Source organism: Ananas comosus, linkage group 14 (genome assembly GCF_001540865.1).
Source record: "Ananas comosus cultivar F153 linkage group 14, ASM154086v1, whole genome shotgun sequence".
In the NCBI taxonomy this organism is placed as follows: domain Eukaryota; kingdom Viridiplantae; phylum Streptophyta; class Magnoliopsida; order Poales; family Bromeliaceae; genus Ananas; species Ananas comosus.
The window spans coordinates 10,643,327-10,664,142 of record NC_033634.1 but is presented as its reverse complement, the minus strand read 5'-3'; the positions used below and the strand labels follow the sequence as shown (position 1 = coordinate 10,664,142).

The 20,816-nt window shown below is 34.4% G+C and overlaps 1 protein-coding gene across 2 annotated transcripts; it reads right to left on the bottom strand.

The window, feature by feature from the left end:
- Positions 2,004-15,875, bottom strand: LOC109720269 (GBF-interacting protein 1-like). 2 transcript variants are annotated; one of them, XM_020247259.1, is made up of 10 exons: positions 15,610-15,875; positions 14,900-14,943; positions 12,320-12,419; positions 11,369-11,489; positions 8,063-8,373; positions 6,819-7,209; positions 5,261-5,567; positions 4,796-4,963; positions 3,691-4,206; positions 2,004-3,152 (listed from the first exon to the last, which is right to left on the bottom strand). In XM_020247259.1, the coding sequence occupies exons 1-10, from the start codon at positions 15,770-15,772 to the stop codon at positions 2,859-2,861; spliced, it is 2,415 nt and encodes an 804-aa protein (XP_020102848.1). In that variant the 5' UTR covers positions 15,773-15,875; the 3' UTR covers positions 2,004-2,858. The 2 variants fall into 2 exon arrangements, with proteins under 2 accessions (XP_020102848.1, XP_020102847.1); XM_020247258.1 differs by having other exon boundaries at positions 4,796-4,807; positions 15,610-15,870.

The window sequence follows — 20,816 nt, the reverse complement described above, 5'->3', positions numbered from 1 at the left end:
AATTGTTTTTCATAATTTTATTTGCTAATGGAATTCCAAGCTAAAGATTGGTTTCAAACTGAAACAAAAAAAAAAAAAAAGAACCAAACTAAATAATGCAATTTGGTTCGGTCTTAAGTCATGAGCTAATTCAGTGCGGTTCGGGTCGGTCCTGGGAATAAATTGTTTTGGTCCACTTCTAATCAAATAAAAAAAAATTTAAAATCCGAACCAAATTGAACTGAACTAGCACACCCTTAACCATGACAAAGTTTTTTTTTTTTTTTTTTTTTTTTTTTTTGTGAGGTGTGAAATAGAGAAAATATGTTAAAAGAGGGTGTTGGACTTTGGGAGTCATCTAACAATAAGCAGCCCACGTTTTAAGTGTTTGATATTGAATTCATTTAAAACGTAAACATCAAAATATAAATTTAAGTGCACAATTTGGGATCTTTGTGTACTGCTTATGCAATTCCTAGTCATGATGATAATTAATTTTGTCACAGGAAAACGCCAAAAACTTAAAGTGGGGAGCGAATTATTGTCTCTATATATTCACTGTATCCATAATACATCCCCGAAACACATGAACATCGAGTACGAAGTAGACATTGTTCGATTGTAACTTGTAAGAGAACGGTGTCCAAATATTTATGACTTTTTTTTTTTATTTACAGGTCTTTTAAATTTTAATGAATATAATATCTAATTAATTAGATTTTAATTTTGAGGCCTTCGTCGATGATTCGAAGCGAAGTGAACAGGACGGATCCAAGCTGACTTCTTAATAGACAAATCAAACAGAACGCAAGTTGAATTTTTCAGCTAGATATTTTTACCGAGTCGGCTAGTGTTCGGCTCGTTTAATAAACGAGCGATCACGAGCCGGCCCGAGCTCGGTCGTGCTCGGCTTATCGACGGCCCTGACCTTAAAGGCAAAGCCAAGAAAGCACATAATAACGAGCCGAACACGAGTTGGCTCGTTAAAATATCGAGTCGAAAAATTCAGCTCGTGTTCGGCTCATTTATTAAACGAGCCGAACACGAGCCGGCCCCAACTTGCTCATGTTCGGCTCGTTTATTAACGAGCTGAACACGAGCTGGCTCACGAGCTGGCCAACAAACAATAAATTAAAAAAAAAATAGATTAAATATATATAAAAAATAAATTTATAAAATCTTATTCATTAGACTTTGATCTAATAATTGAAACTTTACATATAAATGAATCTTTTTATAATTAAGCTAGTATTTTTATTTTTATTTTGCTAAAATTTAAAAAATAAAAATATATATTATATATAATTATTTATTTATATATAAAAATATAAATTAAATAAATTATATAAATATAAAATATATGTATTCGAGCTGTTATCGAGCCGAACACGAGCGAGCTGACCCCAGCTCATGTTCGGCTTGTTTATTAAACGAGCTAAAATATCCAGCTTGTGTTCGGCTCATTTACTAAACGAGCAAGCTGATCTCAAGCTCATCTCGAACTGAACACGAACTGGCTCGCGAACAGCGAGCTAGATTGCCACCCCTACACACAGATTAGTCCCCATTCTTCAGTACTCATTTACTAAAGGTAAACTTTGACTACAAAACATAAGAGCAGAAGCATTGAACAGCTGAACAGTAACAAGCATTTTTTGCAATTAGTTAAAAGGTGCAGACACCATAACACTATATTCAGCTCAATATGAATATTTACAAAAAAACACTTACTACAAAAGAGACAAGCAGAAGCATTAAACAGCTGAATAGTGAAATAGTATAGAAAGCATTTTTCACAATTGTTAGATAAAAACTGTAAACAACAATCGTTTGCGAGGAGATTTTCCATAATATCTTTTGTCGATACCGTTTACTACGATCGACGCAACAGTAATGTGGAATCCTGTATGCTTCTTTACTTTCCTTGTCAATAACATTTAGTAATTATTACAAATGTAAATGCGCAGGGAACCAAATTATTTCAACTTTAGACCATGAAGGAACAGCACAAAAAGACAAGCATCTTACGAATTTCTTTTAGAGAAATGAAACTCAAGAAGGGAAAAAGTTGTTATCACACAAGTCTTTCTAGCACTATATCAATGTCTCTTATAAATAATGTCGACAACCCTAACTGTTCTTACAGGACAAACATGCTTCAAGAAACAGATCTCACTCAACTAATAAAAACCCGAAACTGATTAAAAAGCTTTAGGGTTGTTACCTCCTCCTCGGATGACCATCCTGGAGCTTAAAAGCAGCAAGAGGAATCCTACAGCTTATTGTCGGGAGCAAATCTGACTACAGCTTTTCGGCTGAAAAAAAAGGTATCAGAAGAGGTAGTTTTTCTAATGTTTCCAGAAGCACCGAGTACAACAAGTGTGATACATTCTCAAAACTATCAAAATTTAATTTACATAAAAAGGCATCGTAAAGAATGAAAAACCCCACTAGCTTTAAGCTCTTACCTTCCAAAGTTTATCTACTAATAATTCATTGGGAAGGATAGGTGGAACAGAAAAATCACAACACTTCACTACCCCTACCGAATTTTAGGGTTATAAAGATAAGAAGAAAGGAAGCTGAGTAAAACCTCTCGACTAACTTAAGAATGGGTCAGTTTTTGTCACAAGTTGAAAACCTCAACTATCAACTTCTTTCCAAACAACTTGGAATCCTCTGCCTTAAACTGCAGGTTGGCCACCCTTCAGATAAGTATATACATGTATACTCTTCGATTTCAGGGCCTTGTATGCCCAATACTTTAAAACCAATCCTTTAAATCACACTCAAGAATAGTAGTAGCCATAATCGTTTGTTTGCATATATAGCCGGAGCTTTTTTTGCCATTTGGCTACTACCAACATTTTGGGGGGATTTCAATAATTATTGGTCCAATTGATCTGCGGTCGTTGCGGCTGTTGGTAAAGACCGGTTGGAGGCACCATTTCGACGACTCCGGCTACGGACTGGGACTGCTGAAGAAGAGGATGAACAGCTTGTGCGGTAACCGTCTGAGTCGGGTGGTAGATCCCGCTGAAGGCGCCGTGGCCGGCTTGTGGAGGTGCAAAAGCCATGGGTTGGCCTTGTGGGGGAAGGCCATAGAAGGAACCTGCCTGAAGGCTGGAGATGTCCCGCCCATGCGTCGGTATCCACACGGCAGAGCCTTCGTTCTGACAGAAAACATAACTCGTTAGATAGAAGATACAAGATCAGGAACTTGAAACATAGATGAAAAGAATTACATCTATGCTTGCTCTGATGCTCTCTAAGAAAACCTTTTTTTTCTCTCGAAAGCCAGAAAAAAGAAGAAGAAAAAAAAAAAAAAAGGCATTAATCCACTTCTATAATTTTCAGATACAACTTTTCTCGCCATCTTTGTGTGTAGCCAAACAAGATAAGAGAAATTTATTCTTCATTTCTCCTCATTCGTTTTCTTTTCCTCTCTTTTCTCTTGCTCTCTTCTTCCCTCAATATCCGACAGAGACTAGAAGGACACGTTCCATAGATTTATACAATGGTCAGTTCTATTTTCTTATGCATCTGAGTGACACAGTTTTATATCATGTTTCCACTTTCCTGTGATTTGTGAACAATGATATACACTGACTAAGTATATCAAAGATTCCTCATAATCAGCAATCTGCGGTAGAACTCTTGCATTAACAGAGCAGACACCAATATAGCAAATCTATGTCAGGAAGTAATCACCTGCTGGCCAGCGATATAGACATTACTTTCCTTGAACTGTGCCGAGCTGATATCATCATTTCCACCTGAGTTTCCGCTGGCCGCAGCAGCGCTAGTAGAGTAGCCCGCTGAGCTCGAACTGTACGCTCCATAGCTAGTCGGCATTCCAACATGATTTGCTTGATTACCAGCATTACCACCAGACTTGTATTGAGAGAAGGGGTATTTGAGCGGGGCTGCAGCTGTTGCTGCTGCTGCTGCTGCTCCAGGTGGATATATGCCTCCGCTGGGAGGTTGTTGGGGAAATGCAGCGGCATTGCTTAAGAAATGGTGAAGAGGAGGAGGAACATAGTAGGGAGAGAAATATTGGTTGTAGGGGAAATAGTTGGGGGGATAATGGGATATGTGTACGCCGGTCGGCTGACGTAGGACAGGAACTGGTTGCGGCGGAATAGCAATAGAGCTTTGTGCGACACCAGCGGCTTGGGTGGTTAGAGGAGTAGAGGCAGATGAAGAAAAGACCAGCGAGTTCCCACTCTGCAGTAGCATAAAATAACAGCATCAGTAACTTAGGCAAAAAGTGAAGTTATACTGTCTTTCTGCAATTGCATTTTAACTTCTTCAACTGCAAATTTTGGCTGGAAAGGATCCCCAAACAATGTTACTTTTTCTTTTTCTTTTCACCAAAACACAGAGTTTAACTGATGTGCACATGATAGGACGTGACAAGTCCCAAGAGAACTCAGATTGCAGTAAAGATAAGCAAAATCATTGAGAAATCCCAGTTTACATGGCTTCATTCACCCCGAAATCCAGTTAAAAAGTCTTTCTCGTCATTGCAGTATTGTACATGTGAAGAAATAGTGAGTCATCATGAAAGCCAACAGCCTTTTACACTGTCAATGCGAAGAAGTGCCGAGTATCTATACTATTGTATAAGTAATGGAGTTCAGAGAAATTTAGGCCAAAACCATTTAATTTTATGGAGCTCAACACTTAAATCTTCAAATTAAATATTATAGAATAGACTGCTGATATACTTTGACAGCATAGTGAACAGAATAACAAATAGTAGTCTAAGGAAAACCAACATGTACCATGCAAAGTCCAACGTTGATGCACAAACCTCTTGAGAAGCCTGGCCAGTTTGAGAAGGCAGGACAGCAACGTTCCCATTGTATTTGGCAGCAGCACCGGGTGCAAGAAAGGGAGAGAAACGGCCATCAGCATCAGTTGTGGGTCGATAAAATTGGGTGTAATAGCTTGCAAACATATCAAATGGTTGCTGCTGGACCTAAATAAAAAACCACTTCACAATGATATGTAAAACGGAGAAACAAAATAAAATGAAATCCACGACTTCCAATCAAGAATGAGGTTTGAAGTACCAATACTAGGGATCACTCCCTTAAACTAGCAACTAACTGATAGGGGAAGGGAAAAAAAGAAGAAAGAGTGAACAGGCTGGCAATGTATATTGTGGATCATGCTACAAGGGAAGAATCATTGTGGGCAATAAACAAAAAGAACCAAAATAAATTGTCTACAATTGAACATAGGAATAATTAGTGATATGAAACTGAAGACATACCATGATGTTTGGTATGCGATTGGTGTCATGTGCCTGACTGTCAGAGGTCTCAAAGGATCCAAACTGATTTCCGAGCATCTGTGGTACCAACCCATATGTCGAATAAGACGGTGCAGTTTGAAGAAGGGGGTGGTGAGAAGCTTCCGGAGGTAAAGCAGCTGCTTCTTTGGATTGATCAGCTTCTTCTGTTTCATTGGTGCTGGATGACTTCTCCACCTCCCTAGATATATTTTCCGGCATCTCTGTAGGTGACTGCTCATGATCCAAAGCTTCTGTTTCTTCAACAGCAGAGGATGCATTCTGCATGCTGCAATGGAATATAAAAGGAAGTAATAAATGCAGTGCTTGGAAGACATATAGCCAAAAATGAAAAAGAAAAATAAGCTTCTCTGCCAGAATGAAACAGAATTTTGTACGATCCGACCCAAACACCTCATTCGGATTGCACATTTTTCAGAGAGCAATTGATAATTCCAACAATTAAGTGGTGAGATATAAGTTGCCAAAGCTTTACAAAAAGTTGATCGACAAATTTCAGAATGATGAGATCCTTCGAATTCTATGAAGAGAAAGTTCCCTCTGTTCTAAGTATATCATTTTCAGCTGATTAGTTCATTAATATGAAGCTAAAAGGGAGGTTTTAATTTTCAAATATACTTAAATTCATCAAGTGTAAGCTGAATCACTGAGTGTGTTATAGAATTCAGTGACCAAACGGACTAACGAAAGTACAGCCGATAAATAACAGCAGAGAATTTATCATTTGAATGCAAGATAGAGAAAAGTAAAAACCTGCTACTCGTTTAGGTGAACCATTTGTGTATTATACGCTCATTACATGGAAAACTGGCTGATGTAATTTGTTCTTAGCAGATCACATAATACATTTGAAAAATATAAAAGATAAATATAGAGTAAGGCCAGTATGCTTCTAGAAGACGGAGTCCTCCGTGCTTCCAAGTTGTTTTCGAAGTTGAGACTTTCGAATTGAAGATCGGCTCCGTTAAACTTGATCTAGAGTATTTGAAGTATCTAGAAAATAAATTTTGCAATTTTTCGATATCATTTGCCTAATCGAAGGGGCTCAAAATCAACGGCTGAAAATAAAAATTTTACAAAGTGTGATGATATGATATTAAAATTTTAGATCAAAGATATTGATCTTGTTTTATATAGTATAAAGAATTTTCTATAAAAATTTCACGTGATTTGGATATTTCTACACCGTTAAACTTGCAAACAGCGCACCACGGCCATTAAAATTATTGATTTTGAGCCCCTTCGATCACTAGGGGAATGATATCGAAAAATCACAAAATTTATTTTCTAGGTACTTCAATTACTCTAGATCAAGTCTAACGGAGCCGATCGTCGATTCGAAAATCCCAACATCAAAAATGACTTGGAAGCACGGAAGGCTCTGTGCTTCCAGAAGCATACCAGCCTCACTTGAGAAATATATACATTTCTTTTCAACAAAATACCAAAAACCCAACAAAGATGAAGAAAAGAGAACAAAACATTGATGTTGAAGGGAGAAAGCTAGAATATAACTAACCTTGAAAATGGCTCCTCAACAGTCCCCTCAATCCCCTGTGACAACTCAGAGTCAGATGGCACAGAATATTTGTCACTTGCCGGGCCATTTGCTGTGGTAATTTCAAAACCAGCATCGAAGCTCCCGAAACTCAAGCCATATCTCTCTGATTCTGGGACCTGAAGGTGGTCTGGGATGATAACATGTTGCCTGTCCAATAACTGCAAATCAGCGAGCTTTTTCTCGACCTTCAAAGCAGCTTCCTCCGTTGTCACGGAGCTCGATGCCTCAAGCGACCAAGTTACAGCTACAGCGGGGTTAGGGAGAATATCAGAAGCAGCAGCAGTAGCAGGTGCTTGAGCTGGATTCGCATTTGTTGTTTTTGGTTTCCACTCTTTGTTAGGACCAACTCCTGCATGAAAATTTGCATGACCGCCACTTTCTTTTGGAATAACATAATCTTCCAAAATAAACGTTTTTACAGAAAAACAGTTTGCACAAGCTAGCATGCACCTGGCACACAATGATAGCAAAATAGAGAAGGAAAAGAGGACAAAAACATAAATCAATTGCTTAGCAAGTTTTATAACTCAATTAGATTTACAGCAAATCCAGAATAAATATTTGTTCTTTCCATCAATCTCTTAGTACCACAATTCCCAACTCCTCAGGACATTATTAGTTCTCTTTGTTACTTATGGCCCCCCTGGGAATGAAAAATTCAGTAGACGAACAATGTTTTTCGTCCTCAAACCAATCTATCTTCCTTTTCCAAGACAATATCCTGGTGATTTTCTTTGTGTGAATCCTTCCATTAAACTATGGGGGGAGAGCACCTGAGAGATTTGTTGCTTAGACGCCACCCTAACTTTAGGCAAGAAAAATAGGCCAATTTTACAAATCTAACCTTAACTGCATAATTTCATCCTACAGTCACTTGTCTCCTTTTGTTACTCTTTCCATCGTTATTCCAAATTTCCATCTACATTTTCCTCATCATCGCATTTATATTCTCTCGTTCCCCAAGATCAGCCACTAGATAACACTATCTTTCCAGCTAGACTACTAATCTTTTATCGACACATAATATATGAATACTAACTGAGTATCATAAAACAAAAACAGAGATAAAGAACAGAACACAAACACTGAGACAAGATATCAAAGTACCTACTTTTAGCTCTTATACACCTAATAGAACACGAAAGCTTCCAAGAGATGGCGTATAAATGTTATGGAATGGGTCAAAGAACATAGATAACTACCTTTTTGCGGACCACCTAGCTGTTGTGACCGACTGCTGTAACTAGAAGAGGGCCTACTCCCAGAAGCCCGACCATGAGAAGATGAAGAAGGTCTACTTCCAGGACCTGATGCAAATTGTCCACCAGCAGAACCAATCTTGTTATCAATGGTAGTTGATGATGTGGAACTCGTCTTATTGTTGCTTTTAGAAGTAGAACTATTTTCTTCCGTCGAAACAGAACCACCAAGCCCAGGCAATTGAGGTGCATGGCCCTGAGAGGAAGTTGGATTGTTTATATTGCCCACACCATTCGCCAGGCCACCTGCTAAGCTGAAAACCAGATAGAATAGTACAAGTTTAGCGGTGCCTACATAGAAAGAATGTGAACAGCAAACCTTTTTTTTTTTTCAAATTCACAGTATATACTGGGAGTCTATGCGACGCTGTGATCCTATATAAATATATAGATGGACCTTTAGATTGCTATTCCAGAATCAATATAAGTTCCGTCCAAAAATGTGGTCCTGACGTGTCTTTTCTCTTTTCCTCATTTTCTAGGTTCTCCAGTAACCAGTGTTTGAAAAGGCGCAAGGCGTAAAAAGCGCAAAGGCCTTATGGAGCCTAGGCGCTAGGCGTACTGTGAAGCGCGCGCCTCAAGAAGGTGAGACACATATATAATAAAAATAAAACTCTTAATAAGCCTATTTTAAATGAATGTTTTATGTTAAAAAAATTCTAAAATAGCTATATACAAAAATAAAATAACCATAAAAAAGTAAAGAAATCGCATGCATAAATGTTCTCAGCCTAAAAATAAAAAAATTATATTTCAACTTTCAACTTAAAAGTATTTGCTGCTGCTTCTTGCTTCTTGCCGCTACTACTTATTGCCACTTGGGGGCGAAAAGAGAACGACCAAGAGAAAAGGGAAAGAAAACGTTCAATTCGAAATTTGTTTATATTGAAGAAACTCAAAATCCGAAAACCCAAACCCTAGACACATTAAACATAAATATCACAAGGCGCAACTGAGGCGCCCGCCTCACTCCTTGAGGCACCGAGACTCGCGCCTCGCGCCTAGGAGGCGCGCCTTTTCAAACACCGTCAGTAACTAACTCGAATTACAAGAAATGTAGTTCAGAACATGAAGAAGCACAAGCAATGAAATTTTAGAGAAAATAAGCAGCAGAATAAAGATGATTGCACCTATTTTTTGTAGAACAATGACAATGCTGCCATGTCCAAAAAGGATAAGAGAGTGAATCATTGTGAGCAATTTATTGAAACTTACAATCACAAAATAGGGAAAAATAAGGCCAAAAAGCACGGGATGAACTGAAAAAGGATTATGCAACAAAACCAAGTACGCAAAACTAGATGTTGAATTTTTCTTCTATAGTGTTCGTGAAATATTGAATAAGGATATTACCCTCTAGAATAAAATAATGTAATACTCGCAACAATTTGCCAATAAACTCTAATTAAATTAACACTTCATTAAAAGTTTTGTAAAATGCATCCAATCAAGTAATTAGGCAAATAATAGACGAGAATTTTCGTTCTCTTTTGTACCTCCAAATAAATGAGATTATATACTGAGTTACGTTTACTAACTCTTCCTCAAGTCACATGCAAAAGCAATGAAAATCCATCAATTCTAATTCAAGTTATACCATCTTTCTTTTCAATATCGTACGATCCAAAATGGTGCTTTAACAGACTGAGTTTAACACTAGAAATTAACCTATTGCACTCCCCCCATTTTCATCCATGCTTGGGACCTGCATTGACAATCTCGAAATCATTTTATAACCCCATCTATTATTGCGATAAGCAGGAATAAACAATAGGGATTAAAAAAAAAATAAATAAGGCATTTGCTCTAAGGTAGGAATAGGCCCTAAAGAGAATAAATTTAAAAAAAAATACTCTGACCATAAGAAACATGACGATGCAACAACATCAATTTGAAAATTGAAATGTTAAAGAAGTTGATGATATAAGAAGAACAACTCAAGTACTCAACTCAATTTGACCTTTGCCTCACACTAGGTGATGTTGCCCATGTGACTCCCCAAAAGAAATTATGTATGATCAATCACATTAATCCTTTTCTGCCACCAACTTAAGATAACAAATAACTTTCAAACGGACCATAGTTCATCAAGTTCAGAAAGTTAGAATGATTACTAAAATGTTACACCATTTTTGGAGGTTCTAAATACTGGCCAATATGAGAACTTCACTATTTGAAGTGTAACGAGGTAAAGCACAGACTTCCATGAGAAAGGTCATTAAGATATCAAAAAACCATGTTTGATTTGAGCAAAGATAGTCATATTCCTGAGAATGATAGAACTTCCCATGAATGCAGCGGTAATGTGTTGATAACAGCAGTGTATAATTACTAATTTAGCAAAAATTCACTGTACTAATTATATAAATCAAAAATACAGGAATTAAAACACTAAATCCAAAAAAGTCTTGCATCATACAATAAATTATCAGACACAATACAATGTGGTGGTAGAAGAGCACATATCAAACTAGATAATACTATATGATTTCACATAAGACACAATGTAGAATATATTTGATTCATAAACATGTAAAAAGTATAATATGTTTACTGCTGACCATGAAATTGCGTCGACCTGTATGCCCCTACAGGAGGCTACAAGATGCCTAGGTTAGACAAAGAAACATAAGAAGTCATCTGACTAACGTATCTGAGATTTTACTAGATATTATGTTTTTCTAAATATTTGTTTAAATATTTAGAAAAACTAAAAGACAAAGAAACATAATTAGTCATCTGACTAACGTATCTGAGGTTTTACTAGAAATATGATTCACAAGATCAATATGGTATGAACCTCAAATTGCTCAGCAGAAGGAAAAATAAAAACTATGCTGGACGAGTAAAATGCTAACTACAAGAGCTTACTAATGGTAAATTATAAAAATTATATAGTTTACGATCAAAAAGTTAGACACCAAAGAACTACTTTCGCAGGGTTTTACAACATCATACCAACCATATTGTAAACCAAGCATCACTAAAGTTGGCATCAGTGTTTAATTGCCTTAGACCCCTCTTAAAATGAAACCACAAGTAGCTCAATAACAGCTGTTAAATTTACCGTATGTAATAAATCTTTAAAAATTGAAAAGGCACATTGCTATAGTACAAGTATATGAACACAAGCAAATACAGAATCACATTCTTCCAGGAAACTACAGCTGAAGAAAATTTAACAGGATCTAGCTTAAAACGGAATATGATATTTCGATCAAAACAGCTGCTCAAGACTAAAGTAGTTACCTGGATATAGAAATTGATGGTTTGATCTCAGTGTCAATGGGAGTTGAAGTCGTACTACCTTTGTCTGTGCTTTGATTGGCTCCGTTCTCCTTTCCAGATGAAACATTTCTTCCACCAACATCTTATAGAAGAACAAGAATATTCAAATTGTATCAAACTATTAATGAAGGCGTAACCAGCATCCCTTATTCACAGCACGATAACACTGCGAATAAAGGCAAAGTAAAAATGTACAGACCATACCTGAACAATAGCACATTTTGAAATTGGGAACTAGACTTCAAAATTTATAATTTTTACCACCTATCCTTAAATAGATTTTAGTTAATTACTGCATTATTAGAACTTAATGATATTTTAAACTTTTCCTAACAGAATATTCTGTACCCTGATGGAATACACTTGTTAGGATCACCTTAGAGCCCAACCGGATGCTTCTTAGTAGATAAAGACTATTTAGTTTCCTCATCATATTAGGATCCTCAATTGCAATAGGAGGCTTTGAAGGAAAAACCTAGGCGACCATATTGTAACATGTAAGTTAGTTGATCAGTAAAGAGATTATTCTCTCAGGCTTCCTAATGGCAGAACAAGGCTTGTGGCTTAGGGTAAGTTAGAAGAGGGGGCTTCTTCTTCCCCTCGGAGTCGATGGATTCTTTGTAAGAGGACACCAGCCAAAAAAAATGGGTACCAGAGAGACTATTAGGAGGGTATCCTGACAAGTTCTGTTTCTTGGCACAATAATCTACAACTTGAACTTTTCTAACAAAAATCAGAACTTGACAGAATTTCTGAGATCGTAAGTTACAAAATGTGAGATTAAAACAAAAAAAAAAAAAAAATTTGAAGTTCAAGTACCCATTTTATAATATGCTATAGTTCTTACAAAGTATATACATTTTTATTTAGATGCAAAAAGGAAGATTTGGTATTAGAAGAGCATGCACATACCATTAACCAAATAGCGGGAAGGAAAGCTTCCTCGACCTCCCCTTCCCCCTCGCCCCTGTGGGCCTGGTCTCCACCTAGATTCACCAGATTCCTTGTTGGTCTGTTGAGCCAACGAAAACAAAATATATCAGTGAATATGCAGCACAGAATTACCAAAATAGTGCTCTATTTCATTATACATAAAATTTAAAAAAGTAATGGTATCATACAGAAGATCTGGTGTTCACAAACCAGATGACCAAAACCAAGTAAAGAGCATCTATGTCAAAGCATAAACAAGAATATAGCATAACAGCGAATGGTGAAAATGATTCAGACTATCCTTGCAGAAAATTGCCAACAAATGCAATAATAATATACTCTCAAACATAACTACAAATGAATTTAGATAAAGAAAAATTAGTACAGATAGACAAGTAAAAGTTTAAGATCATGCAAGTCAATAGACAATAAAGGACATATATGCAAGATGCAATACAGCAGAATGAGATTCAGGTATCAAAATTGGTCAATTACTTACATATTATCGGATGCTTGTAGAACTTGCTAACATCTAATCTTAACTGGAAAGTTTGTTCAAAAGCTTTAAATTAATTCGTTATGAAGGACAATCAATTTCTAAACCTTTATGGGTAATCAACCAACAATAAAATGGATCAGCACAAGACACTACTTACGTCACAATCCAGCCAAAAATATGATGTAAACTTAAACCCAAGGCCTGAACCCTATCGATGAGGTTTAGGCATCAAATTGCTACTAATAATAATCAAGTTGCCAACATTCTTTGTGCACCACCATAAAGGTGTACACTTCAAACAGGTCATGAAGCTTTGATGCTAAAAGGATTTGATATCTAAAAATACGCCTTATAACCATCTGCAATCAGCAGAATATCCATGTTCCAGCAACATCTTTCCAACATATTAAAGTATTAACCAAGCAAGTCATCGCATCTGACGTATCAATCGCTTCAGTACTCACAGGGAAAAGCCATCTATGCTAGGTTCCTTTGGTGTTTCATCAGACTGCTTGTCCTGTTTGAGGATAAAATAGTGGTAACATTTTGTTACAACTTCTATTGTTTTAAACTATCGAGTTCCAAAATCAATACATATTGCCAGGCTAAAAGTAAGTATCCTAAGGAAACTTTGCATCGACAAGACACAAGAAAACCAGAAAACTGTCCATCTAATAGAAGTCAGCCAGATATTAAAGCATGTCCATCCCACAGAAAAGTTGGGCCCCTATCTTAGTCCTATAGAATGCAATTATAACCAACCTTGGCATAGGTCAAAATAGCAAACTAGATTCAAAGAACTACTTTCAAAAGAAGATCAAGAACTGCCTCCAAAAATGATTTAAAGCAACAATAAATAGGTCAAAATGAAATGTCGTTTTAAAATGTAGAAAAAGTTAATTATTTTCCATTTGTCACTTGTTATTTATCTTTCTACTTTCTTTTCTTCTTCTTTATTTGTTCAATCTGCCTAAATCTTCTTACCCTGCATCTACAGCCACATCTTTCATTACCTGGAAACAACAGTTATCCCACCAACATAATTTGATTGTCTTAAACTCCAGAGTCCAGATAAGTTAATACTGAATTTTAATTCTTCATATTTTGCAACTTTGCCATTCTTACGAAACCCACAAGACAAATCCGCCTTTTATGGCTCCTGCAATATGGTTTGTTGGAAACAGAATGAGGAAAGTAGAACTCAAACATCTCACAATCCGTAGCTGTGGCTTGAACACTGCATGCAAGTTCTTCAAGAGGAGAGCCCATTTTGCCACTGTACAACAGCATTTTGAACTTGCCAGGGCGACAGCTGCCTTCCTGTCTGAAAATGACCTCTTTTTTTTTTAAAGAGAAAATGACCTCTTTTTTTTTTGAAAGAGAAAATGACCTCTTTAGCTTACTTTCAATACATAGAACACCTATCTTAGATCTCTCAAACTCCGGATTCTAAAATCTCAGCCTCCACTCCTCTAAATCCCTGTCCTCAATAAAAGACACTAAAACAACATTTGCTTCTCGACTCCTATGTTTTTAAAAGGTTTAATAATGATGCTTAAAACATGTGATACTGATTCTAAGGAATGTTTTCAACAAACTTTTGCATAGCAAACCAAACAGGAGGATATAGCTAAGATGATTTTTAAGATGTTAAAGAGCTTTTCTGTCTGTCCCAACCAATCCATCTATGCAGAATTTTACCAGAAGCCTATAGCCATGTGTAACATATGTAGTTATGATTTTGGTTGCTTAATGTCACGTTTCATTGCATGATTACTGTTGTTGGTTGAATGGCATACATCATTTAATGCCCTAAATAGCCCCATAAAGGAAAATAACTTATAACCAATGTTAATATGCTTACACTTTCTCTGCTGTATCATACAAAAGGAGTTACTCTCTTGAATCAAGAACAATCTTTTCTCGCTTCATGGCAAAATACAAATTACCACAAGAAACTAAAGCATTATTTCAAATCCTAATGGCTCACAACTAAAAAGCACAAAAGAAAATAAATGAAAATGTTTGACTAATGAAAATCAAAAGAGTAAAAAGTATACCTCTTTTTTCTTGTCGCGCTTCTTCTTGACCTCATGGAAAGTATCTGAAATCGATATGAATTAGTTACAAAACTAGCCGTGCTTCAAAATTCCTTCTTTTATGCTAAAAAAGAGTTACAGACATAAATAAATTTGCTATAATCATACTGGTCAAGTACTGTAAAGTGTCACTACACTGAAGAAGCTTCTATCCACCTCAAAGTCAACAATGATGTAATTCATCACAGAAACCAAGTAGAACTCCATTGAAAACATTGGTGGCAAACAGATCTGCGGCTTAAATCTATTAATTTGATAGATAAACACAAAAGAAGCAGCTATATATACGAAAGATACTACAACTGATGAATGATCCAACCTAATTTCCACACTCAAAAACCGAATTTTCTCACGCAGACACAGAAAAATCCCCAAATTTCTCCCACTAACTCAAATAACACACCCTGCTAGCTCCCAAAGCTGCAATAGCAAAACCCTAAATTGATGCTGAGCTCGAATCAACCTAAAACCAGCATTTACCATCGACCCAACCAAAGCCACATCCGAATCGAGCATACAAGGCGGTGAATCGAATCGTATCAAACGGCGCGACCCCGCACACACACACCCCAACCCCTGCCCCGACCCCGCAACAACAAAAAGAGACACACACACATATAGAGATAGAGACAGAGGGAGAGAGGGAGAGATTGAAGGAGGCGGGTGGGGACCTTGGAGGAGGAGCTTCTGCGCGGTCTCGTTGGGATCCATGGAGCACTCCTTGAGCATTGCATAGACCTCCTCGTCGCTGTGGTTCCCCGCGATCTCCTTGATGTTTTGGATCGTCCTGCGCACCCCCGCGGGGATCGAAACCCTAATCCCTCCTCCGCTCATGGTCGAAACCCACCCCCCACACGGAGCCACAGAGGAACAAGGAGAGAGAGACAGAGAGAAAGAGGAGAGAGAAAGAGAGAGAGGGAGAGAGAGAGAGATTTGGGGTTTTTGAGAGAGATGGGGCAGAGAAATGCGAAAGAGAAAAAAAATGTATGGAGACCCCTCACTTATAGTGAATTTGCAATGGATCCCTCCACTAAAATTTTTGAGTTAATTTCATTTAGGTCCCTGCAAACATAATGAATTATAAATATATTTTTACAAAGTTCAACTTTTACATCTTGTTCCTACAAAAGTTCTAATATTTTCATATATATCTCTATGTTTGTTACCGTTAAAATACTATTTATTTTATAAGTGAAATGACCTTTTTGCCATCACAAATAAGCCCCTTCAAAAGTCTCAACTATTAATTAAAAAAAGGGTAAAAAGGTCAATTTATCTTATTAACTAACTAGAGTTAAGTATTTTATCTATGGTTAACTAATTTTTTTTAACGGATCCTAATGGCAGGAATATATTTGAAAACATCAGGAATTTTGTAGGGACGATATATAGAAGTTAAATTTTGTAGGAATATATTTGTAATTTACTATTTTTGTAGGGACGTGTATGAAATGAATCCAAAATTTTTGTTTATACATTTTTGCATAGATTCTAAAAAAAAAATAATTGAAGAATTAATTTTGGTTTGAATAATTAATTTTTATTAAAAAATGTAGCGCGTGGCAGAATTTATATAAAAAATAATTTTCTGAAGTGATTTTTTAAATTGTTTGACAAAAAAATTGTACTATTTGTAAATAATTTCTAATTTAAAATTTGAATTTAAATTTAAATTTTAAATTTGCACAAAAAATTAAAATATGATAGTTTAATTAAAATATAATTGACATATACAAACAACCCCTGAACTTTATTAATTTGTCAAATGACTCCCTAAACTTTAATTTTGGTGACTAGACCAGTAGACCCTCTATTAAAATAGTCAATTGATATTTTCTCATTAGATAAAATATTAATTAAATAGGTAAATGATATGTCTTTTATATATAATTTTATAAAGCTTCAAAATTTTTCTCTCTCCATGATAAAGAAAAAGCATAAAAGGATTCAAGAATAAGATAATTTTTTTAATTTTTTTTTAAAAAAAATTGTAATAGTTAGAATAGAAAATACTAGATTTAACATGCCTTGAAATATTCAGTAATCATATGTAAAATATTTGTTGGAGCAGGGGTGGGTTTTTGGATGAGTGTTGGTAGATTAGGACAGATCAAAGGAAGAGTCATTCGTCCCCTGTTCCGCATCTGTGGCAAATCGAGGCTGATTCAAAACGTGTTATTTTTTTACATATAGATATATATTTTTAGTTTCTACTTATCACCTTATTCAAGGCGGATATGAGGCGGGAGCTCCACCAACCCGAATCTATTTGCATTGCTACTCTCTTGCCCTTAAATAATCTTTATTTTTCTCACTTAAAATTTAAAATTATAACACTTTAATCATGCGTCATTATTATTTTGTCACCGTTTATATATGAATTGTTTCGAAAATACCTATTATTATTTCTTTCGAAATTAGTCAAAATGTACAAGAATATATTCTTTTCTCTCAAATTATATAACTATATAAAAAAGTCTTATACAACATACTAATTCTTTTTTTATCATCATTTTAAGAGTAAAATTGGTAGGTTAGTAGTTATCTAATTATACCATACAATGCATAAAAATGGTGACAAAGTAGTAATAATGTTAGGTTAAGTACTACAACTATAAATTTTTGAGGGGTAAAATAAAGATTTTCAAAAGATAGGAAGGCGCAAACAAAAGCAAATGTTTATAGCAATTTTTCTGAACTTTTGTCTAATTTAAGATGAAAAAAGATAGTCTGTTGTGGTTTACCTTCTTTGTATTGTAGTACTTTATGATCTTAACTGTATCACGTAATTATTCTATAGTTTCCATTTTTCTTTTCTGTTATATTCTTGGTTCACTTCTTCATTAAAACAATGACTTGCCATGTACGTGCTTTGTGGATTGTTGCTTTTTTGCCGTTGGCACCTCACCAAGAACGGTCAGGATTAAGCCCTAAGGGGCTCCAAATATAATTTTAACAGATTTTAGGTGTTTCTATATTGATCTTTGTGAGACATCTTTGATATAAATATGCAATGCGTGATGTATTTAATACAAAAATTAATAGAACATGTAAGAAAAAAATAAAAATAAAAATTATAAAATGGCTAAATCACAGAAAATCTCCTTAGTAATACCCACTTTTTTTACTTTCCCCTATGTCACTCAAAAATATACACTTTGCCTTTTTAAAAAATAAAAAATATTCATTCCAACCCCCGCCGTTAGTGTTTCATTAGGGTTCCGTTTATATCTTATTTTTTACACCCAAAATATCTCTGAAATCCTCATCCATGCCCACACACATGCCCTTGGCGGCAGCCTCATCCTCGGCCACCCCTCTGTCAATACTAAGACACACGCTTTCACCCTCCTCCGCCGTCGGCACGAGCAAGATTATGGAGGAGGAGATGAAAAAGATGAGAACAATTTGGTCATTTTGTCATATCGTATCTTTCTGTGAATATTTTTTATTTTTCAGGAGGTAATGTGTAGGTTTTTGAATGACAGTAAGTAAAGTGAAAAAGCGGGTATTAACAGGGGGCTTTATGTAATTTAGCATTATAAAATACCATATATTATTATTATATTTTAATATAAAGATGTGTTTGAATAATAATGAATGAATGCCATGGAATCTGAATATTCTTCATGGAATTTTTCATTAGCCCACAAATATAACCACATTTACAAGTATACCCTTCTCAAACACACGTGCTATCAAAATGCTATTGAGGGCAAAATAGTCATTTCATAGTTTAAGGTTAAAAATCTCAGGAGACCCCTTCAATTATATGTGTTTCATGACATGCACCCTCAATCTCAACTCTTTTTTTAAATTTATTTATAATTTATGGTTCGTGTAGAATGGTATAAAGATTAGATTAAACTTTAGGTAAAAATATATAAAATTTATCTGAATTATGAATCATTTTGATTTGACTATCGAACTTTTTAATTTATTTGATTTGTATATTATTTATCTTTAAAGATTTAGTTAATATACTTTAGACAATTCTTGCAACTATAAATTTATTAAAATACATAATTAACTTAAATTTTGAAGATAAAATGTTGTTGACTAACTCAAATCAAACAAATTAAAAGGTAGGATAGTAAAATTGAAATTTTAAAAAATTTAGATAGCTGATTCAAAATGTTCCATAGTTTATATAATTTTTATACATTTTCACCTAAAATTTATTAAAGTTAATAATATTTTTAAAAAATATTTATTTAAGGGTAATATGATTAATTTTTATTAAAAAAGTTAATTTTAATCGGTCAATTAACAGGGAAAACCATACTAACAAGCAGTGCTATTTGTGAGGGATATATTTAATAATTAACCCACATTTTTTTCCCTTAAATTTTAAGTTGGTACATTTAGTAATCATTTGTTAGGATTCTGCCACTGTTCTATTTTTTTCTTATAATGTATACCAAAAATATATTTAAAAATAACAGAAATAGATTAAAGATTATTTCTTTCTTATAAAATAAATAAAAAAAATTTGTTCAATTTGCTCTTTCCAGTAACATCACTACCCTCTGAAAATATTTCTAAAAGTTTAAGAAGGCAAAATATAAACTTTTAAAAGTTAGAAAAGAAAAATAAAAAAATAAATATTTGTCAGAGTTTTCTATATTTTAGCCAAATTAAACTTTTGTAGGAGATAAACATACAATTTTACACCAGGATTTTTTTACATTTAGCCCCCTCAAATTTTTTTTTATAAATGACCCTAATAAACTTATATTTAACAAATTTATATTTGAATCATCGTGTTTTTTTTTTTTTATATTTTTTATTGCCCTTATGTTACAAAAGAAGAACTAAAGTATGAATAGAAATATAGTGATTGGATCACCGTTCTCAACTTAAAAGTATCAGTATAGCACTCGCGTGGCAAAACGAGGGCCATATATGCAAATATAAATTTGCGATTGTCATCTGTTAAAAAAAAAGTGAGGGGGTTAAAAGCAGAAAAAAGGGGTAAACTTCAAATGCCACTCCTGTAGTTTCGCACTTTCTCATTTTAGTACCTATGGTTTAAGGTGTATCAATTTACTATCCTGTGGTTTCATTTTTCTCTTTTCGTCAATCCCTTCTTAACTTTCGTTAAATTATATACAAAAAATTTCAGATACCTTTTAGTTTTATCTTTGTCATTAATTTAACAAAAAATATTAATGAAGGGGGTAACTAAAAAAGAGAAATAAAGCCGCAGGGTACGAAAGTGATACACTTTAAACTACAGTATTCTAAAGTGAAAAAGTACGAAACCAAAGAAATGATATTTGAAGTTTTTTCAAAAAAAAAAACCCTTTTTACAGCTTTCTAGGGGTACTTACGTAATATTAATAAAAAAAAGGGGATAATTTGACCAATACCCCTCTAGAAGACAGTAATTACATGCATAACCCTCTAAACTAAAAAATATTATCAATACCCCTCTTAAAATAAAAAATATTCACAGGTATCCTCTTAAATTAACTTTTCATCAAAAAGTCATCTAATATTTTATAAATACCAATTTTACCCCTAGCACGAATTTAACGGTGTAATAATTTTAATTTCAAAATTTGATATTCGATATGAAATTTAAATTTAAAATATGAAATTTAAAAAGGTAAATTCAAATTTAAAATTTTAAAATGTTACATTTTAAAATTTAAATTTAGATATCTAAAATTTAAAATTTAAAATTATTATATTTTAAATTTTAAATTATAAATTTCAAAATTTAAGCTAAGTATTAAATTTCTAATTTCAAAATTTAAACCTAGGTTTAAATTTTAAAATTTAAAATTTGAAAATTAGAAATTTAAAATTTAAATTTAGATTTTAAAATTTAAAATTTATATTTTAAATTTAAATTTTGAATTTCAAAATTTCA

Excerpts from the sequence above, each read along its gene's own strand:
- LOC109720269 (XM_020247259.1), bottom strand. The coding sequence starts at position 15,772 with ATGAGCGGAGGAGGGATTAGGGTTTCGATCCCCGCGGGGGTGCGCAGG. Across the intron at positions 4,207-4,795 it reads CTGGCCAGGCTTCTCAAGAG|AGTGGGAACTCGCTGGTCTT; the intron begins GTTTGTGCATCA and ends ATGCTACTGCAG. Across the intron at positions 3,153-3,690 it reads TCTATATCGCTGGCCAGCAG|AACGAAGGCTCTGCCGTGTG; the intron begins GTGATTACTTCC and ends GTTTTCTGTCAG.